Here is a 23,056-nt window from a genome sequence, read left to right on the forward strand (position 1 = left end):
TGACATTCTGATCTTCTCGAAGGAACCTTCCGACCACGTCCAGCATGTCCGGCAGGTTCTGCAGCGATTGTTGGAGAATCGCCTGTTCGTGAAGGCCGAGAAGTGCGAGTTTCACGCCCACACGACATCCTTTCTCGGGTACATCATCTCCAGGGAGAGATTAGGATGGACCAGGAGAAGGTTAGAGCGGTTCTGGAATGGGCCCAGCCCGGTACGAGATTGCAGCTCCAGAGATTTTTGGGGTTTGCGAATTTCTACCGCAGATTCATCCGGGGATTACAGCCGTGTGGCTGCTCCGTTAACGGCCTTGACTTCCAGTATCAGGAGCTTCAAGTGGAATCCGGAGGCGGATCGAGCGTTTCTGGATTTGAAGAGGCGATTCACCAACGCACCGATTCTCTCTCAACCGGACACGGACCGTCAGTTAGTCGTTGAAGTGGAGCCGCGTCCGATGTGGGAGTTGGCGCCATCCTGTCGCAGCGATGCTCCACGGACAGTAAACTCCATCCCTGCGCCTACTACTCTCGTCGCCTTTCGCCTGCGGAGAGGAATTACGATGTGGGTAACCGGGAGCTTCTCGCGGTGAAACTTGCCTTGGAGGAGTGGCGCCACTGGTTGGAGGGGGCGGAGCAGCCGTTTATTGTCTGGACTGACCACAAGAATCTTGCTTACGTGCAATCGGCTAGAGCGTCTCAACTCCCGTCAGGCCAGGTGGTCGTTGTTTTTCGGACGATTCAATTTTTCCCTGACGTTCCGACCTGGATCTAAGAACGGCAAGGCGGACGCCTTGTCTCGGATGTTCTCCAAGACGGAGGAGAGTGGGTCCAAGACCGGGACAATTCTCCCCCGGAACTGCGTCGTGGGAGCTGTTAGGTGGAAGATTGAGGAGGAGGTGATGGCGGCTCTTCGGACGCAGCCCGGTCCCGTAACGGTCCACCCGGTCGGTTGTTTGTGCCTGAGTCGGTTCGTCCTGCGGTCCTCAAATGGTCCCACGCCAGCAAGATGGCTTGTCACCCTGGCGTGGCTCGGACGATGGCGTTTCTTCGCAGACGTTTTTGGTGGCCTGCCATGGCCGAGGATACTCGGGGTTATGTTGCTGCCTGTCCAGTGTGTGCGCAGAATAAGAGTACCAATCGGCCCAGCTCTGGACTACTTCACCCCCCCTTCCTATTCCCGGCGACCATGGTCGCATCTGGCCCTGGACTTTGTCACTGGGTTGCCCGCTTCTGAGGGGAACACGGTCGTTCTGACTATCGTGGACAGATTCAGCAAGTTCGCCCACTTTGTGCCAATTGCCAAGCTTCCCTCTGCCTCGGAGACGTCCGAGATCCTGGTTAGGGGAGGTTTTCAGGGTCCACGGGTTGCCCAGTGATATCGTTTCCGACCGTGGCCCTCAGTTTACCTCTGCTGTCTGGAAGTCCTTCTGTTTGGCCATTGGAGCTACAGTCAGTCTCACATCTGGTTTTCACCCCCAATCTAATGGTCAGGCGGAGAGAGCCAACCAGAAGATGGAATCCACGCTACGCTGCCTGGCCTCTTCCAACCCCACCTCCTGGGTCTCTCAGTTGCCTTGGGTTGAGTATGCCCACAATACTCTCCCCTACATCTGCCACTGGGATGTCTCCCCTTCCAGTGCCTGTATGGCTACCAACCTCCCTTGTTCCCTTCTCAGGAGAAGGAGCTCTCAGTGCCTTCTGTTCAGGTCCATATTCGCGTTGCCACCGGACCTGGCATCGGGCCAGAAAAGCACTCCTTAGAGTTTCGGACCGGTATCAGCTCCAGGCGAATCGTCGCCGGATCCCCGCTCCCACCTACACCATCGGAGATAGGGTCTGGTTGGCCACACGGGATCTTCCTTTACGGACTGAGTCTAGGAAGTTGTTACCGAGGTTCATTGGTCCGTTTGTGGTGGAGAGGGTGATCAATCCGGTGGCAGTTCGACTCAAACTCCCGAGGACGCTCAGAGTCCATCCCACCTTTCATGTCTCCTGCCTCAAGCCTGTTTTCCTCAGTCCTCTGTTGCCTCCTCCGCCTCCTCCTCCTCCTCCTCGGATGATCGGAGGTGGTCCTGCCTACACGGTGCGTCGCATCATGGATTCCAGACGGCGGGGCCGGGGTTTCCAGTATCTCGTGGACTGGGAGGGTATGGTCCTGAAGAGAGGAGTTGGATTCCGCGGCGACAGGTCCTAGATGCTGACCTCATCAGTGACTTCTACCGCCTCCATCCTGGCGCTCGGGGAGTCCGCCCGGTGGCGTTCGATCGGAGGGGGGTACTGTAATGATCCCGGCAGTCTGAGTCGGGTCCTGTCTGTGGACTAGTTTTTATGTTCGTGATCTCCAGTTTCCCGAGGGTTCTGGAACGCTCCGGGGAGCTCTCTTGATTTCCGCACCTGCATCCCATCAGCAATCTGCACACCTGGTCCTGATCATCACCCTTCTTAGGCTCTGGCCTAACATCCATTCCCTGCCGGATCGTTAGCCATAAACAGTATGTTTTGCCAGCGTATAAGCCTCAGAGTACTAGCGTTAGTTTTGTTGTTTTTTGCATCTTGTTGACCTGCCTTGTACTTACCTCCGTTTGTTCTGTCTACAGTCATTCTCCCGGAACCTTCACCCAACCCCTGCCGTGCCATCAGTTCATCTGCTACTTCACCACCACCTACTCATCTCCGCCACCCGCTCCGTCTACTGGACTATTCTGCACCTTTTCCCTGTAAATAAACACTCTCATTCGTTCAACTCACCTTGTCCTGGTCTGCTTCTGGGTTCGGTCTTAGAGAACCGTGACATTTCCAAACACGCATATCAGACCAAAGGACAGCACACAGATTTATAGAACATTTCTAGGATATGGCGGTCGACATTAAAATGGTTCAGTTTGTGTAAATAAAATTCTATAATAATAATATGCCATTTAGCAGACGCTTTTATCCAAAGCGACTCACAGTCATGCGTGCATACATTTTTTTTTTTTGTGTATGGGTGGTCCCGGGGATCGAACCCACTACCTTGGCGTTACAAGCGCCGTGCTCTACCAGCTGAGCTACAGAGGACCATTCTCTGTTGCAAGTTCTTTGTCTTTGCAAGGGCACAGTCATTGAATTTCAATTTGTCTGTTTTGATTCCCAGGTATTTATATGTGGTCACTCTATCGACTGATTCCCCATTGATCTTCATAGGGGGTAGTGCAGTTTTGTTCCTTCTAAAATCTATTTCCTTCTCTTGTTTTCTTACCGTTTATTTCAAGAAAGTTATCTGCGCACCACTGGATGAATTTTGCAGTTCCTCTGTCAAAACCTTGAAGGGAGGCTTGGTCTGGGTGGGGGAAACCCACAACAGCGGTGTCATCTGTGTATTTGAAGAATTTGTGGGCTGAGTCAGAGGCTTGACAATCCTTTGTGTACATTATGTACAGTATCGGTGAAAGTATGCAACCTTGTGGGGCTCCCGTATTCACCTTTCTAGATGTAGAGATGGCGGAGTTAAACTTTACTTGTTGAGTACGGTTCACAAGGAAACTATTAATCCACTTGATCAGTAGAGATTTGACACCCAAATTCACCAGCTTTTCCACCAGTAAGTAGGGTTGGATGGTGTTAAACGCGTTACTCAAGTCAATAAATACAGTTTTCACTAGGCTATTTGCCTATTTTAAGTGTTTGTAGATATTGTTCAACATGAGCAGTAACGCATCATCAACACCCCCTGGAGGCACGGTAGGCGAATTGAGTTGGGATGAGAGACCAGAGAGAATTATTTTTTGAATTATTTTTTTCAAAACATTTTATAGGTACAGAAGTCAGGGCTACAGGGCGTAAATTGTTATTTTCTTTTGGCCTGTTGTTTTTAGGTACTGGGACATTCAGCGATTTATTCCATAAATCTGGAATTATCCCACTGTCCAGTGACAGTTGGAACAGGTTTTGGAGTTCCTTGCTGCTGACGCCGTCTGGACTATATGATTTTCGTGGGTTGAGATGAAAGTATTGATTGACGTCATTCACAGAGATCTGTATATGAACAGCTGGTATGCTGTCTATACTGTCCAGGGCCACTTTCTGCTGCGATGTAAAATCACAAATGTCAATCCTAAAATAGAAACTGTTTAAATAATTTGCAAAAACAAGGTCATTTTCGACGGTCATACAATGTCTCTTTGGTTTGTAGCCTGTGATGGGTTGTAGCCCTTGCCAGGCTTTCCTACTGTCATTGTCCTTAAAAAGGTTTTCTAATTTGTCTTTGTATGCTGCCTTGCACTCCTTGATTTAGCTTTTGAGTCTCCTCTGAATATTTTCCCTTTCCTCTTTACTGCCACCTGATTTAAAGACTCGTTTTTTTCTGGTTGAGGAGCTCTTTTAATTCCCGAGTTACCCACGGTTTATTATTGGGGAAGATGTTGACTTTCTTTTTGGGAATAACGAGATCCTCACAGAAATGGATGTACTCAGAGATAGTATCCGCTGCCTCTTCCAGGTCATGGGCGCTGTCTGTCAGGGCCGCCCAGTCAGTGGACTCAAAACAGTCCTGGAGGGCTTCAGTAGCTTCAGGAGTCCAGTTTTTAATCTCCACCCTTTCAGCCTTCTCTCGCTGCTGTCGTGGTTTGTAGACTGGGATGAGCTGAACCATGTTATGATCCGAATCCCCGAGATTGGGTAGTGCCTTGGAAGAATGCACACCTGGGATGTTACCATAACAGAGGTCCAGACAGGCTTCATTTCGGGTAGGACATGTAACAGATTGCTGATATGATTGTACATTGTCCTCTGTAGCTCAATTGGTAGAGCATGTAACACCAGGGTAGTGGGTTCGATCCCCGGGACAACCCATACGTAAAAATGTATGCACACATGACTGTAAGTCTTTTAGGATAAAAGCGTCTGCTAAATTGCATATTATATGATTATTATATTACATTTTCAGATAGACTGCACATGTTAAAGTCTCCCATGATCAGCTTAACCACTTCGGGTGACTGTCTCAGCCTGGGATACAAGGACATGGATCAAGTCGGCAGCTATTCAGGTGCCGGAGGGGGCTATGTAAACAATAAATAGTCTGACCTGATTCAATTCCCATGGCAGGTAGTATGGCCGTAGTTTAATGTCTTTAGTACAGACCTGGTGCTCAGTTGTAATATGGTCAGGATTGCAGTATTTCTCATTGATGAATGCACAAACTCCTCCACCTTTCCTCTTGCCGGAGTTGATGTTTCGGTCCATTCTAACGATTGTGTAGCCATCCAACTCCACAACCGAGTCGGGATCCTGTTCCGTAAGCAAGGTCTCAGATAGACGGATCAGGCAGGATTGTCGGTACTCTGAGAGGTATTGGATACAAGCCTGTAGCTCCTCAGTCTTATTCCTTATGCTTTATACATTGCCATGCGTAATAGATGGAAGAGGTGTTCTGAAAGGTTGTTTTTTAATCCGATTGCAAATTCTTCCTCTACTGCCACGCAGTATGTTGATTGTATTGATTGTGGTGTTCCTTGTAGTGTAAACTTGCAGCAAAGGGTTGGAGATTAAGCAGGACATCTCTTGTGTATGATATCCGTGGTTTCAGCTCGCTGTATCCATTGAGGGCAGTGGTGTAAAGTACTTAGGTAAAAATACTTTAAAGTACTACTTAAGTAGTTATTTAGGGTATCTGTACCTTACTTTACTATTTATATTTTTGACAAATTTTACTTTTACTTCACTACAATCCTAAAGAAAATATTGTACATTTTACTCCATACATTTTCCCTGACAACCAAAAGTAGTCATTACATTTTGAATGCTTAGCAGGACAGGAAAATAGTAGAAATCACACACTTATCAGGAGAACAGTGTTCATCCCTACTGCCTCTGGTCTGGTGGACTCACAAATGCATCTTTTGTAAATAATGTCTGAGTGTTGGAGTGTGACCCTGGCTATCCGAACATTTTTAAAAACAAGACAATTGTGCCGTCTGCTTTGCTAAATAATAGGAATTTTTAATGATTTATGCTTTTACTTTTACTTTTGATACTTAAGTATTTTTTATCAATTACATTTACTTTTGATACATATGTTTATTTAAAGCCAAATACTTTTAGACTTTTACTCAAGTAGTATTTTACTAGCTGACTTTCACTTTTACTTGAGTAACTTTCTATTAAGGTATCTATACTTTTACTCAAGTATGACAATTGGGTACTTTTTCCACCACTTGAGGGTTAGGTCGACAGCTTGTTTGGTACGTTTCACCAAAAAACGGATTAAAACTAACAGCCAAAGTACTGCTATTTGCCTCATTATTAGCTATCCGATGTAATACCACTAAAAACTTGATTGAGGTGGATCGCAACTTTAAAACACTTTAAACATAACAAAAAAAACACGGAAGGGACGCGTACGACAGTGTATTCTAGTTCCCGCCAATATCCAGTAACTTTGCACAGCCATTGAAGAGGAGTGGGACAACATTTCACAGGCCACCATCAACAGCCTGATCAACTCTATGCAAAGGAGATGTGTCGCTCTACAGGAAGCAAATGGTGGTCACACCAGATACTGACTTATTTATTCAAGGTATTTGTGACCAACAGATGCGTATGTGTATTCACAGTCATGTGAAATCCATAGATTAGGGCCAAATTTATTTATTTCAATTGACTGATTTCCTTATATGAACTGTAACGCAGTAAAATCTTTGAAATGGTTTCATGTTGTGTTTATATTTTTGTTCAGTGTAGCTACAGTGGGGAAAAAAAGTATTTAGTCAGCCACCAATTGTGCAAGTTCTCCCACTTAAAAAGATGAGAGAGGCCTGTAATTTTCATCATAGGTACACGTCAACTATGACAGACAAAATTAGGAAAAAAATCCAGAAAACCACATTGTAGGATTTTTTATGAATTTATTGGCATATGATGGTGGAAAATAAGTATTTGGTCAATAACAAAAGTTTCTCAATACTTTGTTATATACCCTTTGTTGGCAATGACACAGGTCAAACGTTTTCTGTAAGTCTTCACAAGGTTTTCACACACTGTTGCTGGTATTTTGTCCCATTCCTCCATGCAGATCTCCTCTAGAGCAGTGATGTTTTGGGGCTGTCGCTGGGCAACACAGACTTTCAACTCCCTCCAAAGATTTTCTATGGGGTTGAGATCTGGAGACTGGCTAGGCCACTCCAGGACCTTGAAATGCTTCTTACGAAGCCACTCCTCCGTTGCCCGGGCGGTGTGTTTGGGATCATTGTCATGCTGAAAGACCCAGCCACGTTTCATCTTCAATGCCCTTGCTGATGGAAGGAGGGTTTCACTCAAAATCTCACGATACATGGCCCCATTCATTCTTTCCTTTACACGGATCAGTCGTCCTGGTCCCTTTGCAGAAAAACAGCCCCAAAGCATGATGTTTCCACCCCCATGCTTCACAGTAGGTATGGTGTTCTTTGGATGCAACTCAGCATTCTTTGTCCTCCAAACATGACGAGTTGAGTTTTTACCAAAAAGTTATATTTTGGTTTCATCTGACCATATGACATTCTCCCAATCCTCTTCTGGATCATCCAAATGCACTTCAGACGGGCCTGGACATGTACTGGTTTAAGCAGGGGGACACGTCTCGCACTGCAGGATTTGAGTCCCTGGCGGCGTAGTGTGTTACTGATGGTTGGCTTTGTTACTTTGGTCCCAGCTCTCTGCAGGTCATTCACTAGGTCCCCCCGTGTGGTTCTGGGATTTTTGCTCACCGTTCTTGTGATCATTTTGACCCCACGGGGTGAGATCTTGCGTGGAGCCCCAGATCGAGGGAGATTATCAGTGGTCTTGTATGTCTTCCATTTCCTAATAATTGCTCCCACAGTTGATTTCTTCAAACCAAGCTGCTTACCTATTGCAGATTCAGTCTTCCCAGCCTGGTGCAGGTCTACAATTTTGTTTTTGGTGTCCTTTGACAGCTCTTTGGTCTTGGCCATTGTGAAGTTTTGAGTGTGACTGTTTGAGGTTGTGGACAGGTGTATTTTATACTGATAACAAGTTCAAACAGGTGCCATTAATACAGGTAACAAGTGGAGGACAGAGGAGCCTCTGAAAGAAGAAGTTACAGGTCTGTGAGAGCCAGAAATCTTGCTTGTTTGTAGGTGACCAAATACTTATTTTCCACCATAATTTGCAAATAAATTCATTAAAAATTCTACAATGGGATTTTCTGGATTTTTTTTCCTCAATTTGTCTGTCATAGTTGACGTGTACCTATGATGAAAATTACAGGCCTCTCTCATCTTTTTAAGTGGGAGAACTTGCACAATTGGTGGCTGACTAAATACTTTTTTTCCCCACTGTATCACAGACAAACAAATAGCCCCGTTCAGCCACTTCAAGCCACACATTGTCCAAACATTGTTGTAAGTAAAATATGTATGGGGCAGCCTGGGTGTGGTAGGGATGGGGTGGGGGACTAAGGCGGTCACTGTCCTCCCCTAACTGTCTCTTAAGATAAGAGACAAAACCACAAGTGCCACACACATTGAGTATTGTGGTCTCTCTCTCCGCTCTACAATGACTGATTCAAACCTTTCGTAAGTTAATCAAGTAGCCTATTTTACGTTTGATGTACTTTTGAAATGTTACCGTGACATTAATCCTGCCATATGATTTTTGACGTGTTGTTTGGTGTTACTACTATTGACAGTAAAATAATAAGGTTATTACAGTAGGCTATACTGATAGAGATGGTGCAAGCTAAAGCATGATGGTGCAATGCAACTGACTTCAATGTGTCAATGTTTAAATTGTGTTCCTGCATGTAAATGAATCATTAGCATCCTATTGTTTGATTTTTTATTTTAGTGACAAGAACCTGGGGGAAGAAAATGGTGGCGGTCTGAAAAAAAAGAATAAGCAGAAGAAGAGCAAGGAGGATGCATGGAGACTTGATGGACCCAAAGACCCGTTTGCTATGGTGCACGTGTGTGTGTGTGCGTGTTTGTGTGTGTGTATGTTTGTGTTTGTGCGCATATGTATTAACTGTATAAGTTGTGATCCTTAAATATGAGACAGAGAGTACTCTGAAAAACAGCAAGTTGAGGTCTCCCACAAATGCTCTCATAAAATCGGATCTAGAATCAGATCACCCTACCACAATTCTAACCATAACCATTTGGACAAAAATAGCATCTGACCCTGTATCAGTGCCTAGAGTGATCAACATTGTGTGTTCCTCTCCAGCTGGATGCTCTCCCGGAGGAAAAGCAGCAGGAAATCCAGAGGGCCCTGCACCTCTTCTCCCTGGGCAAGGGCCTCCCGAGGACCCTGGAGGAGGCCAGCAGACGCCCCTACCCCTTCTGGGACACCCAGCCTGTCCCCAAACTAGGTATGGTACATGTATGGTACCCAAACTTGCCGTATGGTACATGGTTGATTCAAGACAGAGTAAAAGCTAAGAGATTAAAATAACAAGCCAATGTAAACCAGCAATGCTATCCCGAACCCTTTAGTTATCCCTTTATCCATTTCTCTCTCTCTCTCTCTCTCTCTCTCTCTCTCTCTCTCTCTCTCTCTCTCTCTCTCTCTCACCCCAGGTGATGACAATGCCACGACCCATGGTCCTATTGAGGTGGATAAGGCCAGTGTTCGTGAGGAGCCTTACAGTCTACCACAGGGGTTTAGCTGGGCCCCCCTGGATCTGGGGGACCCTGCTATGGTGAGTGACACTTCTCCCCTTCCTCCCTTACTGAGGCCTTAGTTGTTGTTGGATGCTGTCACTCTTTTGTTTGTGAGCATGTTCGGATGTTATGGCTTTCTCTCTCTCCAATTCATATTTCAATTAAAACTCTATTGGCACGACTGTAAAGATACAACAATATTCCCAAAGCTAATAGGTGTAGTAAGTCAACGTCAAAGTAAAGCTAATAGTATGTTAATAGAAAACATTCAATTGGATTCAATTGGATTCAATCGATTAATCAAACAAAAACACTCTCCCACTCTGCCTACGCTTCTCTCCATTCCCTCTCCAGCTGAGGGAGCTGTGTGCTCTACTGAATGAGAACTACATGGAGGAGGATGACAACACCTCCAGGTTTGACTTCTCCCCTGAATATCTGCTGTGGTGAGTGAAGTTTACAGCATCTGAATGTATCTTTGTTTTGGTCTGTAGATAAACAAACTAACTATCTAACTATCCACTGGAACTCAATTAGGTGGGTAGTTAATTGTGTTGAAAACACTCTCTCTCTCTCTCTCTCTCTCTCTCTCTCTCTCTCTCTCTCTCTCTCTCTCTCTCTCTCTCTCAATTCAATTCAATTCCAGGTCTGCCTACGGCGGCCTTTCTCAATAGCAAGGCTATGCTCACTGAGTCTGTACATAGTCAAAGCTTTCCTTAAGTTTGGGTCAGTCACAGTGGTCAGGTATTCTGCCACTGTGTACTCTCTGTTTAGGGCCAAATAGCATTCTATTTTGCTCTGTTTTTTTGTTTGTTCTTTCCAATGTGTCAAGTAATTCTCTTTTTGTTTTCTCATGATTTGGTTGGGTCTAATTGTGTTGTTGTTGTTGTTGTTGTCCTGGGGCTGTGTGGGGTCTGTTTGTGTTTGTGAACATAGGCCCAGGACAAGCTTACTTAGGGGACTCTTCTCCAAGTTCATCTCTCTGTAGGTGATGGCTTTGTTATGGAAGGTTTGGGAATCGCTTCCTTTTAAGTGGTTATAGAATTTAACGGTTCTTTTCTAAACTCTCTGACTCTCTCTCTCTCTCTCTCTCTCTCTCTCTCTCTCTCTCTCTCTCTCTCTCTCTCTCTCTCTCTCTCTCTCTCTCTCTCATCCCCCATCTCCTCCAGGGCCCTGTGCCCCCCTGGTTGGCTGCCCCAGTGGCATTTTGGGGTGAGGGTGAACACCAATCAGAAGCTAGTGGGCTTCATCGCTGCTGTGCCCATTAACATCCGCATATATGACACGTGAGTCAAAAGTAGCCAACCATATGGATGGCCATCTGTTTTTGAAGGATACAAAATACCTGTGTGGCTGGGCCCAACTCAGTGGTTAGATGCAACTATTGAGTGAAACAATGTAGTAGCATTGTTGAATACAGAAACAGTCTGGCACCCAGGCTATAACATATTAATTATTGCATACAGTATAATAATACAGTAGTAAACAAAGCATTATCTCGTAAGCTTCTTGCTAGAAGCCCAAGTAAACATAGCCTGGGTATAGCCTGGGTGTCATGACAAAATGTGTTCCTCACAATGAATGGTTTCCTAGGGAGAAGAGGATGGTGCAGGTCCACTTCTTGTGCGTCCACAAGAAGCTGCGCTCCAAACGAATGACCCCGGTGCTCATCAGAGAGGTCACCAGACGGGTCAACCTGCAGAGAGTCTACCAGGCCGTCTACACTGCCAGCGGGGTACTGCCCAAACCTGTGGCTACCTGCAGGTGGGTGCTACACACACATATGTAGACTCAGACACAGACACACACACACACACACAATATATATATATATAGACAGACTTCACTCTAGACAGACTTGCTGAATAAGTTGAAATAAAACAAGTTAGTCAAACAAATATCAATTTGTTTCTCTTCTCCTGTTTACACCCATTTCCATCCTGTGTGTACATGTTGGCAGGTACTGGCATCGCTCTCTGAACACACGCAAGCTGATCGAGGTGAATTTCCCCATATCCAGCCTGAGGGGCAACATGACCGTCCAACGAGCGCTCAAGCTCAACCGCCTGCTTGAGGTTAGTGTGTGGTTGGTGCCCCCCTGAGGCCAACACAATGCAACTACTACCAGACCCACTTAAATACACTGCAATACACAGCAATCACAATCTCATCCTGTGTGTACCACGGCTTGATAATGAAAACTGGAATTGACCCCCATTTCTGCTCTTTCTCTCTCTTTCCCTTTCTGTCAGGCTCCCAAAACAGCAGGTTTGCGGCCCATGACGAGGGGTGATGTGAAAGGGGTACACATGCTCCTTCAGGGGTACCTCAAGAAGTACCACCTGACCCCAGTCCTGTCTCAGGAGGAAGTGGAGCACTGGTTGTTACCACGGGAGAATGTGATTGACACCTACGTGGTGGAGGTTTGTGTCCTTCCAATACCTTAGTCAGTTAGGCAAATTATCATTGTTCTCCGGGCTTTGGCAGTCCCTTAAAGCTGAAAACCACAATAGGCTAAACAGCGCCACTGGCCGCCCCAGGCACATTTGTTATTGTTTTTGTTTTGAGGAAATGAGCATCCAGCATTGTGGTAAAACAAATATATACAGTACAAGTCAAAAGTTTGGACACACCTACTCATTCAAGGGTTTTTCTTTATTTTGACTATTTTCTACATTGTGGAATAATAGTGAAGACATCAAAACTATTAAATAACACATATAGAATCATGTAGTAACCAAAAAAGTGTTAAACAAATCAAAATATATTTTATATTTGAGATTCTTCAAAGTAGCCACCCTTTGCCTTGACGACAGCTTTGCACACTCTTGGCATTCTCTCAACCAGCTTCATGAGGAATGCTTTTCCAAAAGTCTTGAAGGAGTTCCCACATATGCTGAGCACTTGTTGGCTGCTTTTCCTTCACTCTGTGGTCTAACTCATCCCAAACCATCTCAATTGGGTTGAGGTTGGGTGATTGTGGAGGCCAGGTCATCTGATGCAGCACTCAATCACTCTCCTTCTTGGTAAAATAGCCCTTACACAGCCTGGAGGTATGTTTTGGGTCATTGTCCTGTTAAAAAACAAATGATAGTCCCACTAAGCGCAAACTAGATTGGATGGTGTATCGCTGCAGAATGCTGTGGTAGCCATGCTGGTTAAGTGTGCCTTGAATTATAAATAAATCACTGACTGTGTCACCAGCAAAGCACCCCCACACCATCACACTTCATCCTCCATGCTTCACGGTGGGAACCACACATGCGGAGATCATCCATTCACCTACTCTGCGTCTCACAGAGACACGGCGGTTGGAACCATAAATCTCAAATTTGGACTCATCAGACCAAAGGACAGATTTCCACCGGTCTAATGTCCATTGCTCGTGTTTCTTGGCCAAAGCAGGTGTCTTCATCTTATTGGTGTCCTTTAGTAGTGGTATCTTTGCAGCAATTCGACCATGAAGGCCTGATTCACGCAGTCTCCTCTGAACAGTTGATGTTGAGATGTGTCTGTTACTTGAACTCCGTGAAGCATTTATTTGGGCTGCAATCTGAGGTGCAGTTAACTCTAATGAACTTATCCTCTACAGCAGAGGTACCTCTGGGTCTTCCTTTCCTGTGGCGGTCCTCATGAGAGCCAGTTTCATCATAGTGCTTGATGGTTTATGAGACTGCACTTGAAGAAACATTCTTGAAATTTTCCGGATTGACTGACCTTCATGTCTTAAAGTAATGATGGACTGTAATTTCTCTTTGCTTATTTGAGCTGTTCTTACCATGATATGGACTTGGTCTTTTACCAAATAGGGCTATCTTCTGTATACCACCCCTACCTTGTCACAACACAACTGATTGGCTGAAACGCATTAAGGAAAGAAATGAATTCCACAAATTAACTTTTAACAAGGCACACCTGTTAATTGAAATGCATTCCAGGTGACTACCTCATGATGCTGGTTGAGAGAATGCCAAGAGTGTGCAAAGCTGTCATCAAGGCAAATGGTGGCTACTTTGAAGAATCTCAAATATAAAATATATTTTGATTTGTTTAACTCTTTTTTGGTTACTACATGATTCCATATGTGTTATTTCATAGTTTTGATGTCTTCACTATTATTCTACAATGTAGAAAATAGTAAAAATAAAGAAAAACCCTTGAATGAGTAGGTGTGTCCAAAATGTTGACTGATATTGTATGTTGTTCTAATGCGCATTGAAATGATGTAGTAGGGGGAAAAACGATGTTTGTTGTTTGAAGTAACACTTTTGTTGCTGTAATATCGCAAACTGATGTGGCAGTTTCACCTCTATGGATTCCAGCTTTAAAGAGTGACTGAAAACACAGATTCTGCATGTTTCTCTGTTGCTCATTAAGAAAAACGAGATATCAGTCTTGGGGGTGTGGTTCGATGTGGCAGTTACTGATGTTTGTCCCCCGTGAGACTCCATAGGAACAAAGCCAGTATTACTTCCTCAAAATAGTCAGAATGAATCTAAGATAATTAATTTTGACGTTTTTGACGAGGAGGATTTAGTGGCACAATTTTGCATCTGGTGTTTGGAGCAGTATTTCTCAAGTAAAGAAATGCATGACCTGTTGTCTTATGTAAAGAAAGTCAGATCCGCTGCACTGATGGGCAGGTCAGTGTCATTGTCTGTGAGTTCTGTGGTAGGATTGGATATAGGCAATCACCACAGTTATGTATCCTGTGTTAGTGGGCAAGTGAGCATTGTCAAAAGCAAAACACCCCCACACCATCACACTTCATCCTCCATCAAGTAACTCAGTTTGTAAGACAAAAATGTCAGACTGTTTTGGTGGGATCGAGTTTTGGCCTGCCTGGTGACATCACCAGGTGGTAAATTAGTTAATAGACCAATAAGAAAAATAGTTCCAAACCTATCTGCCAATAACAGCTAGTTTTCAGTTTTCCCCTCCACTCAGACCACTCCCTAGCAGTCCAAGTAAAATTCTTGCATGAGAAATTGCTCTTTGCTAAGAAGCTATTTTTGTTTCTTTTTGACCATTTTAATTTAAAACAATCACAGTAAGGTACTTGTTATGCAAAAAATGTTGATATTGAGATCAAAACGGCTGCATTGGACCTTTAAGCAATAAGGCACAAGAGGCTGTGCTATATCATGAATATAGTCACAGGTAAATGGCGTTGTTTGACCTCGGCCTTCTCACACCGCTGAGCTGTGGGGTTATTCCTTGACAACGCACAGTAATGCTTACAAAAAAACTCTGTACAGAACATCGAAGCAGGATGATGACCAATCTGTCAATTCTTATTGGGTTTCTTTTTCTTATTAAGTGCAGGTAGTCCTTCCATGTTTCAGTCCATTTTATTCTCTAATGAACACCACCCTGTTTCCCTGCCACAGAGCTCTGGTGGTGTGCTGACAGACTTTGTGAGTTTCTACACCATGGCGTCCAGGGTGCTGAACCATCCGGTACACAAGGGAATGAAGGCAGCCCATTCCCTCTACTGTGTCTCCTCCTCCACTCCACTGCCTGACCTCATGGAGGATACTCTGTTCCTGGCCAAAGCTGTGAGTGTGTGTATCTGGGGGGCCAACGTTTATGTGTGTGGGTAAACCTGTGAGTGTGTGTGGGCGCCAAAGCTGTAGCTATGATTGTGTGACGGCCAAAGCTGAGTGTGTAGGGGCCACAAATCAAATAAACTGCGCGTGTGGAGGGGCCAAAGCTCTGTGAGTATGTGCGTGTATGTCTGTGTGTGTGTGTGTGAGAATTAATTAATTAATTAATGACTGACATTTTATTTTCGTGTCAAATCGCCAATTGGCAAACCATCCCTTATGGGATTAATTGACACATAAACAAACATTACAATAATTAACTGTGGTAATTCAATGATCATTCTTCTTCCGGTGTTCTCTGCATTGCGCATCGCATAAAGAGTGAAAAAATGTACGGTAAAAATCAATACGTAATAGTAAATAAGGTTATCACAAAGAGAAGATTCATATGGGAGACAAGCCTATACACAATCTATATACACACGTACCTTTTACCACATAGAAGTTAAATATTTTTGCAATTTAATTATAGGTAGCCCTTTTTCTTTTATTCCAGGTTTATTCCAAATATTCCGCAAACGGAAATACACAATGGACAAAAAAACATTTCAGTTTCTTCACATCGCTCAGCCACATAATGCCAGGGTATATCTGGTGTGCTTTCTGGAATAAAATAGAAAGGGCAATAGAGGGTTTCATTCTCTATTTCTTCGAGGTCACAATAGTTACATAGTCTTTCCTCTTCCATTTCACCACAATACTGACCTGTTTCAATATATCTCTCACACACGAATTCACCCTTAATCAAACAGAAGGTTCTCAATTTGGGTTTATGATTAATCTCGTCCACCCATTTTTTTCATATTGCATCAACAGTTGTGTTTTAATCATATCTATGTCTCCCTTAGTTTGGTTTTCGTACAGATGTTCACAGTCAGACTGTTGAAAAAGGTCAGACATTTCAGTTGCCCAGGCTCCCCCTATGGATAGATCCCATTGAAAAACTTTACTAGCTATTTTGGAAGGTTGGAATATCCAACAGTCTATTCCAAAGTCTCACCTCACAGGGTTCCCAGCCCATGTCCCTAGTTTTTGCAAGTATAGGTGCAAACTTGTGGACACCTAAAGAGTAACGTACTGCTCAGGTATGGACATGTTTGTTTTTAAGATACCTCTTAGCACCCCACACTCCTGCTGAATAGTCCAGAACAGGAAACACACAGTCTGATACATTTTTCATACTGGCCCCTCGTGGGAAACGAACCCACAACCCTGGCGTTGCAAGCTTCATAAACAAAAGGCACAGGGCGAACCCATAGTGCAAAATATAAAGTACTCAGGAAATCGTAGGAGAGATTCCTCTCAGGAAAACAACATATAGAATGACGACAAAGACAATGGCAGAGGGAGTATATATACGGTGATAGAGTGGGGATTGGAACCAGGTGTGTGAAGGGCGTTTGCCAGCAGCAGGTTCGGCAGCAGCTAGAAGGCCGGCGATGCCGAATGCCTGAGCTGGACAGGAGGGATAGCCAAATCGAAGGCTGGTGTGACAAATATAAAATATATTTTGATTTGTTTAACACTTTTTTGGTTACTACATGATTACATATTTGTTATTTCATAGTTTTGATGTCTTCACTATTATTCTACAATGTAATTTTTTATACAAATTAAGAAAAACCCTTGAATGAGTAGGTGTGTCCAAACTTTTGACTGGTACTGTATGTCTTTATACATTTTACATTTTTAGTCATTTTAGCAGACGCTCTTATCCATATATTTTTTTATTTTTTAAATATTTTTGTTTATTATTATTTTTTTATATATATTTTTTATAATATTTTTTATTTTATTTTTATTTATATTTTTATACTGGCCCCCCGTGGGAATCGAACCCACAACCCTGGCGTTGCAAACGCCATGCTCTATCAACTGAGCTACATCCCTGCCGGCCATTCCCTCCCCTACCCTGGACGACGCTGGGCCAATTGTGCGCCGCCCATGAGTCTCCCGGTCGCGGCCGGCGGCGACAGAGCCTGGATTCGAACCAGGATCTCTAGTGGCACAGTTAGCACTGCGATGCAGTGCCTTAGACCACTGCGCCACTCAGGAGATAATTTTTTTTTTTTATACAATTCTTCCTCAAAATATGCCACATGTTCGTTACCTGAGAACAAAACTAGCAAATCCACTCCTTAAGTACCCCCCACTGCTCTTCCCTGACTTCCATTGGAATTTTCTAATGTCGTTTGTCCTAACTTGTTTATTTGGCTCAAAACTGTTGAGGATTTCTTGTCTGTTTCTGTTGAGGATTTCTGCCCTCTCTATTATCTCTGTTTGAATAGGCGCAGTCTTTTATCAAACACATGCTGTTTTTTCTTAAATTCCTTCCTAAAATGTTCTCTTGTATTCCTATCTTTACACTGTAAAAATAAGTACTCAGCCTTGCGCATTACTGACCATAGATCCCTTAACTCATCATTCAAATAAGGCTTGTTCGGCTTGTAAACTTTCCTGGGCTTGGGGGTTTATTCTTTAGTCGCATCATTTTTTCCCATTTCAGAATATATAATATCACAAGAATTTTCATACCACACATGTAAATCAAATGTTGTTTCTTGGCATCTTTGCAGAGTTTCGATGAGTTCCAACAGAGCTGTACATGCCATTTCAGAACGTAGAAAGTAATTTGGGACATTTATTTTCTTAAATTTAGGCCTATACGGGGTATGTATATTTTGCCCCGAATGATGTAATACCTGGTAATACCAGTAATACCTGGTTGAGAAAGTTTGTGTCCAACAGAAAATATCATAAATAAAAGCGAATGATTAAGTCAAAACCTCCGCATTCTTCAACCATCTGTGTAGGGGTTAACACCTTCAATTCCAAAGTTTCTAGACAGTCGTGGAGGGTAACTATATAGTCCATCACAGCTTTTCCTTTGCCAGATATGGATATAAAGTTATCGCTTAAGGGGCATATCCTTCCATTAATGATGAACATTTTAGAGTCCCGAAGGAATTCTAATAGGGTTTCCCCATGATGATTAACAAAGTCATCCAAAGCAACACGCGATGGAATATCATCAATATCATTTATATAGTAATCTAACCTCCCAATTCGACTGTTAAGATCCCCACATATGTAAATAGCATCTGCTTCTGTATATAGGTATACCTGACTTAACAAATGACTATAGAAGGAGGATGCATCTCTACCGCATCGGGACTGTTCAGGTGGCAAATAGCATGAAAACACAACAAAACAATCATCTGACTCCCTATGTTCAAAGCGCAAAACAATAATTTATTCTATGGCTTTACTGATAATTTCAATTTGATAGCCTTTCATCATATCAGACTTTACACATATTCCCACTCCCCCAGAGCCCCTGGGGGCTTTCACATGGGTTTTTCTGTTGTGTCCGTACAATACATACCCTTCAATATCAATAGTTTCTTGCCAACGCAAATGCATTTAATTTATTGAAATAATGTCTGGGTTTAAGAATTTGGGTATTGTTATTCGTAACTTATTGTTCAAGGTAGTCCATCCGTTAACATTCCAATGCGCTATTGAAATCGTATCTTGTAGGGGATGGGAAGCCCCTCAGTATGTAGTAGGTCTGTCCACCCCATGTCCTTGTCCGCGTTGTCCCTCTGGTTGATCTCGTTTCATGACCCGTCCGCTTCCCGTGTGTGTGTGTGTGTGTGTGTGTGTTTGAGAGTTTGATGGGGACCAAAGCTACGAGTGAATGGGTTTATTCATATCAATCCCCTTGGCTAAATGCTCTTTCTCTTTCTGTCACCTCTCTCTTTGTGATACAGAAAGGCTTTGACGTCTTCACTGTTCTGGACGTGATGGAGAACACTTCTTTCCTGGAGAAGCTCAAGTTTGGCATCGGGGACAAAAGCCTACACTACTACCTGTACAACTGGAGATGTCCCACTATAGGCCTGAAAATGGTAACTATCACTGTAGCATCTGTTATGAACCTACCCCTTAAAATCCTAACTTCTAGAGGTAAATTGGAAAGGCTTACATTTTAGTCATTTAGCAGACACTCTTATCCAGAGCAACTTACAGGAGCAATTAGGGTTAAGTGCCTTGCTCAAGGGCACATCGACAGATTTTTCACCTAGTCGGCTCAGGGATTAGAACCAGCGATCTTTCAGTTACTGGCACAACGCTCTTAACCTCTAAGCTACCTTACCCTAACTCACTTGCTACACATACGTTGTGTATGAATGGATTGTAATTATGTTGATGACAACGATGATTGTACGTACCTGTAACCCCAACTGGAAAGCAAATCGTGTTTACAAAAAATATTTGTACAAGTATTGTAATGAGAGGTGTCATCCATAGAGTTTGGACTGAGCAATGATTATTTATTGTTTTGGCAGGTTGGCTTGGTGTTGCTGTGATGTCCATGACCACTGATAGGTGAAGACGGTGGACAAATCCATGCTTTCCCAAACCCTGGACCAATCAACCAGCAAAAACATCTGAGTCGTCTATTTAAATTTGAACTTTGACCTGCACTACTATTTGTTCTGAGGCCTTAACTGATGGCTAGGGCACAGAGAAGAGGGCCATGATACTAACCAACCCAGATGAATACAGCAGGCACTGACAAACAATGTTATCTCTAACACACACAATAAACACAAAAGATGGAAGTGACACAAAAATGAATAAAGTTTCCTTGAGAGAAATGTATTGAAGTCTTACAAGTATGTGGCAAAATGACTGCATTTTGACTGTGGTTGTGATTCTAGACCAAGTTCAGTATCTGGAGGGGGGAGAGAGCATGTAAAAACATAGGGAACAGAAATGTCTAACAATTCAAACATGTATTTGCAACAATCCCAAAGTCCTTCCCAATAGGCAAAGCTGGTTGTGATTATGTCATTTCAACCAGCTTTGCAGGCTGGGTTCTCTCTTGCTCTTAGAACATAAAGTAACCATAACCTTTCAATAATGGAATGCAACCAAAGAGAATTGATCTTCAATAGGGATCATTCCATGGCTAGGCAGGATATCAATGAGAAACAATTCTCTCTTGAACCTCTAAGGTATCCATTTGCTGCTATGGAAAGTAGCTTTAGTGGGAAAGGTAAGAGTGCTACTAACCTTGTGCTGCTTTGGCAGTATGGGCTGTTCAGGGTACTTCAACAGTCTGTTCACATAACCTCTTGAGACCTAGAAAAGATCACGGAGATGAGGGTTTCAATGTTCTTTGGGACTCAGCTGTGGTGGCAAGTTGGCAACTACATACATTCACACAAACGCTATCAGTATTGTGAGAGATCTTTTGTACTACAGTCTCTCTATCTCATTCTCTCTCTCTCCCTCTGTGTCTCTCACACACACGCACACACACGCACACACACACACACACACACACACACACACACACACACACACACACACACACACACACACACACACACACACACACACACACACACACACACACACAGTGAGTGCAGTAGCTCTTACTTACTTTGAAGTCGTCCAGCCATGTCCTGTGGTCGTAGACTGACTTAGTCATGTTGATCTTCTTTAGAATGGCCTGGTTCTCCAGAGAAATCTTCACCAGCTCCCTGTTCCTCAGGTCTGCATTAACACTGGACATGCAAATGGGGAAACTTGTGAGATGAGATTACACCGTCTCTGTAACCATATAATACAATGTGTAAGAGATTTTATAACCCTGTATTAAAAGTTTATAAAGTATGGACACACTGGAAACACAATGGGAAGCTTACATGATAATACACTGTCTCAAATAGGTGTTACCTTAAAATATAATATCTAATACAGTTTATAACCCTTTATTAACAGTTTATTGACTATTAACTATATATCAAATCAAATCAAATTTTATTTGCCACTTGCGCCAAATACAACAGGTGTAGACATTACAGTGAAATGCTGTTTCACAGAACACAGTTTGAGAAAGGGGCATTCTCATGCCAACCACATATGAAAACCAAACTCTCTGCTAAGGATCTAATCAATCACTATCAAGAAGGCAATCAAATAATCATGCCATGACGTCAATGAATGTTGTTGCATTCGCATATCTCAAGCTATGTTGAATTTAATAAAGACTAGTGGCACCCTGGTGTTGGTATACATAGATATGACTCAGAAAGATATGATTCCCATTCATATTGGGGACATAGGTAGCCTAATGTGATGTGTTCCCACCTGGGTTTGGCCTGGTACTCGTTCCAGTTGTCCAGGCCTCCTTTGGTGCCCATGGTGCGGGCGATCCTGGACACCAGCAGGCGGTTGTCCCTCTCCAGCTCCATCAGACGCTCCTGCTCCATCTGACAGGAGGAGAGGGACATTCAGTGTTTCCCCTACCATTATTATACTCACCCCTATTTGGCTATCCAAATAGGGGTGAGTTACCAAAAAACAAAGATCATCTTTAGCATGTAGATCATTGTTCGTCAACCATGATCTTAGTGCTAAAGATGATCTTTATGTTTTTGGGAAACCGACCCTAGAACAGAATTTAATGTAATACATAGAATAGAATAGAATAGAACATAATAGAATGGTTCTAAAGTTACCAGTGCCACCCTACCTGAATCTTTTTCATATTTAGATGACAATGCAGATATGTCCTGGGGGCTTTGTTGTCAACCATTTGTTTAGCTGTAGGACATTGAAATATGTTAGTAACAATATTGAATGAAAATAAATGAACTTTACAGATTTTGAATAATATGGGGATATCGGTTTTCTTGAAATAACAATGCTTTTATATGACACTACTACATGTGTCATATTGGCTGCCTAAATCACAATACACTCAACTTCTTATGTTTAAAACCCATTTGTGAGAAAGATCCTAGCATGAATCAAATTAGCCTTACTTTTCTGCATTCTGTCCATGTGGTATTTGTAGTGTTGGCCATCCCACATTTTTCTCATATTATTGTATTGTCCAGTGGTCCCAACAATGGCTGGGAAAGCCAAATAATCTGCTCTGTTCATTGCTTTACTTAGATAGCACCAGTCCACTCGAAAATAAACTGTGCCAGTCGTCAGCTTAAACAGCAGCAAGATGTATTATTCAAATGTATGAGAATCTTCATTTGGAACCCGTTGACCAAATATTCCATTGTTGCGCTATTATGACGCACTCCACTGTGACCACAGGCACGCGCAAATGCTTCATATTTGTGCGCTGAAATGGCGACTGGTTTGCGTACAAATGGTTTTCCTTATGCTAAACAAATATTTGGAGTTGTTCTCCAAATGTTCATCAGCCTACATACCTTTACGCACAACCAAAATATATACTCACATACATCGAAATAGGGTGTCGTTTTCAGGCGGGAAATGTGATAAAATTACATCGTGGAAAAGCTTTATAAGGTAAATCCATTTGAATTCAATCACTTTTTCATACATGTTTGCTCATGGCTCATGGAAGAAGTGGTCAGAAAGTGACTTTTTGGACCTGGATGCCAAAACATTCAGGAGATAGAGGTGCTCAAAGTTCACCCAATTTGCATACCACACCATACCATGAGACATCCATGTCTTCATCAGTGGAAAAGATAAACGGTTGAGTTTGATATAATTTAAAAGCTTACAAACAAGGTTGTCAAACTATTTATAATTTCTAGAAAAAAATGTGTGAATAAAAACCATGTTTTTTTTTCCTTTAACGTTACTTATCTAAAAACCGTAAACTCCGATTTTTTTCATATTCGCATATTTAGACCCTACTTTACATAATCTGAGGTTTTTGTGTTGTGTCTGTCATCGGCTGAGACACAACATGCTCTTGAATACAGGGTGGGTGTCATTTCAGTCATAGAAATAGGATTAACAGAATGGA

General features: G+C 43.1%; 2 protein-coding genes across 9 annotated transcripts; one reads left to right on the plus strand and one right to left on the minus strand.

Annotated features, from left to right (window-relative positions):
* The first annotated feature begins 4,566 nt into the window (after positions 1-4,566).
* LOC121564855 (glycylpeptide N-tetradecanoyltransferase 1) lies at positions 4,567-19,908 on the plus strand. Of its 6 annotated transcripts, XM_045215626.1 has the most exons (14): positions 4,567-4,720; positions 4,921-5,022; positions 8,820-8,937; positions 9,198-9,342; positions 9,551-9,672; positions 9,989-10,080; positions 10,571-10,618; positions 10,804-10,920; positions 11,228-11,398; positions 11,595-11,709; positions 11,887-12,057; positions 15,025-15,192; positions 19,014-19,151; positions 19,593-19,908. In XM_045215626.1, exons 3-14 carry the CDS (start codon positions 8,929-8,931, stop codon positions 19,611-19,613), a joined length of 1,317 nt encoding a protein of 438 aa, XP_045071561.1. In that variant the 5' UTR covers positions 4,567-4,720; positions 4,921-5,022; positions 8,820-8,928; the 3' UTR covers positions 19,614-19,908. The 6 variants fall into 6 exon arrangements, with proteins under 6 accessions (XP_045071561.1, XP_045071626.1, XP_045071447.1 ...); XM_045215691.1 differs by lacking the exon at positions 4,921-5,022; XM_045215512.1 differs by lacking the exons at positions 4,567-4,720; positions 4,921-5,022 and adding an exon at positions 8,446-8,548.
* Positions 19,885-22,663, minus strand: LOC121565244 (sperm axonemal maintenance protein CFAP97D1). 3 transcript variants are annotated; one of them, XM_041876069.1, is made up of 6 exons: positions 22,521-22,663; positions 21,791-21,861; positions 21,406-21,527; positions 20,696-20,819; positions 20,323-20,391; positions 19,885-19,981 (listed from the first exon to the last, which is right to left on the minus strand). In XM_041876069.1, the coding sequence occupies exons 1-6, from the start codon at positions 22,621-22,623 to the stop codon at positions 19,964-19,966; spliced, it is 507 nt and encodes a 168-aa protein (XP_041732003.1). In that variant the 5' UTR covers positions 22,624-22,663; the 3' UTR covers positions 19,885-19,963. The 3 variants fall into 3 exon arrangements, with proteins under 3 accessions (XP_041732003.1, XP_041732033.1, XP_041731991.1); XM_041876099.1 differs by having other exon boundaries at positions 22,517-22,663; XM_041876057.2 differs by lacking the exon at positions 22,521-22,663 and adding an exon at positions 22,083-22,464.
* Positions 22,664-23,056: the final 393 nt, after the last annotated feature.

The sequence above is a fragment of the Coregonus clupeaformis genome, chromosome 1 (assembly GCF_020615455.1).
Source record: "Coregonus clupeaformis isolate EN_2021a chromosome 1, ASM2061545v1, whole genome shotgun sequence".
In the NCBI taxonomy this organism is placed as follows: Eukaryota; Metazoa; Chordata; class Actinopteri; order Salmoniformes; family Salmonidae; genus Coregonus; species Coregonus clupeaformis.

Excerpts from the sequence above, each read along its gene's own strand:
- LOC121564855 (XM_045215512.1), top strand. The coding sequence starts at position 8,529 with ATGACTGATTCAAACCTTTC. Across the intron at positions 10,619-10,803 it reads TTCTCCAAGTTCATCTCTCT|GGCCCTGTGCCCCCCTGGTT; the intron begins GTAGGTGATGGC and ends CATCTCCTCCAG. Across the intron at positions 10,921-11,227 it reads AACATCCGCATATATGACAC|GGAGAAGAGGATGGTGCAGG; the intron begins GTGAGTCAAAAG and ends ATGGTTTCCTAG.
- LOC121565244 (XM_041876057.2), bottom strand. The coding sequence starts at position 22,203 with ATGAACAGAGCAGATTATTTGGCTTTCCCAGCCATTGTTGGGACCACT. Across the intron at positions 21,862-22,082 it reads CATGGACAGAATGCAGAAAA|CTAAACAAATGGTTGACAAC; the intron begins GTAAGGCTAATT and ends AATGTCCTACAG. Across the intron at positions 20,820-21,405 it reads GAGTACCAGGCCAAACCCAG|TGTTAATGCAGACCTGAGGA; the intron begins GTGGGAACACAT and ends TTGCATGTCCAG.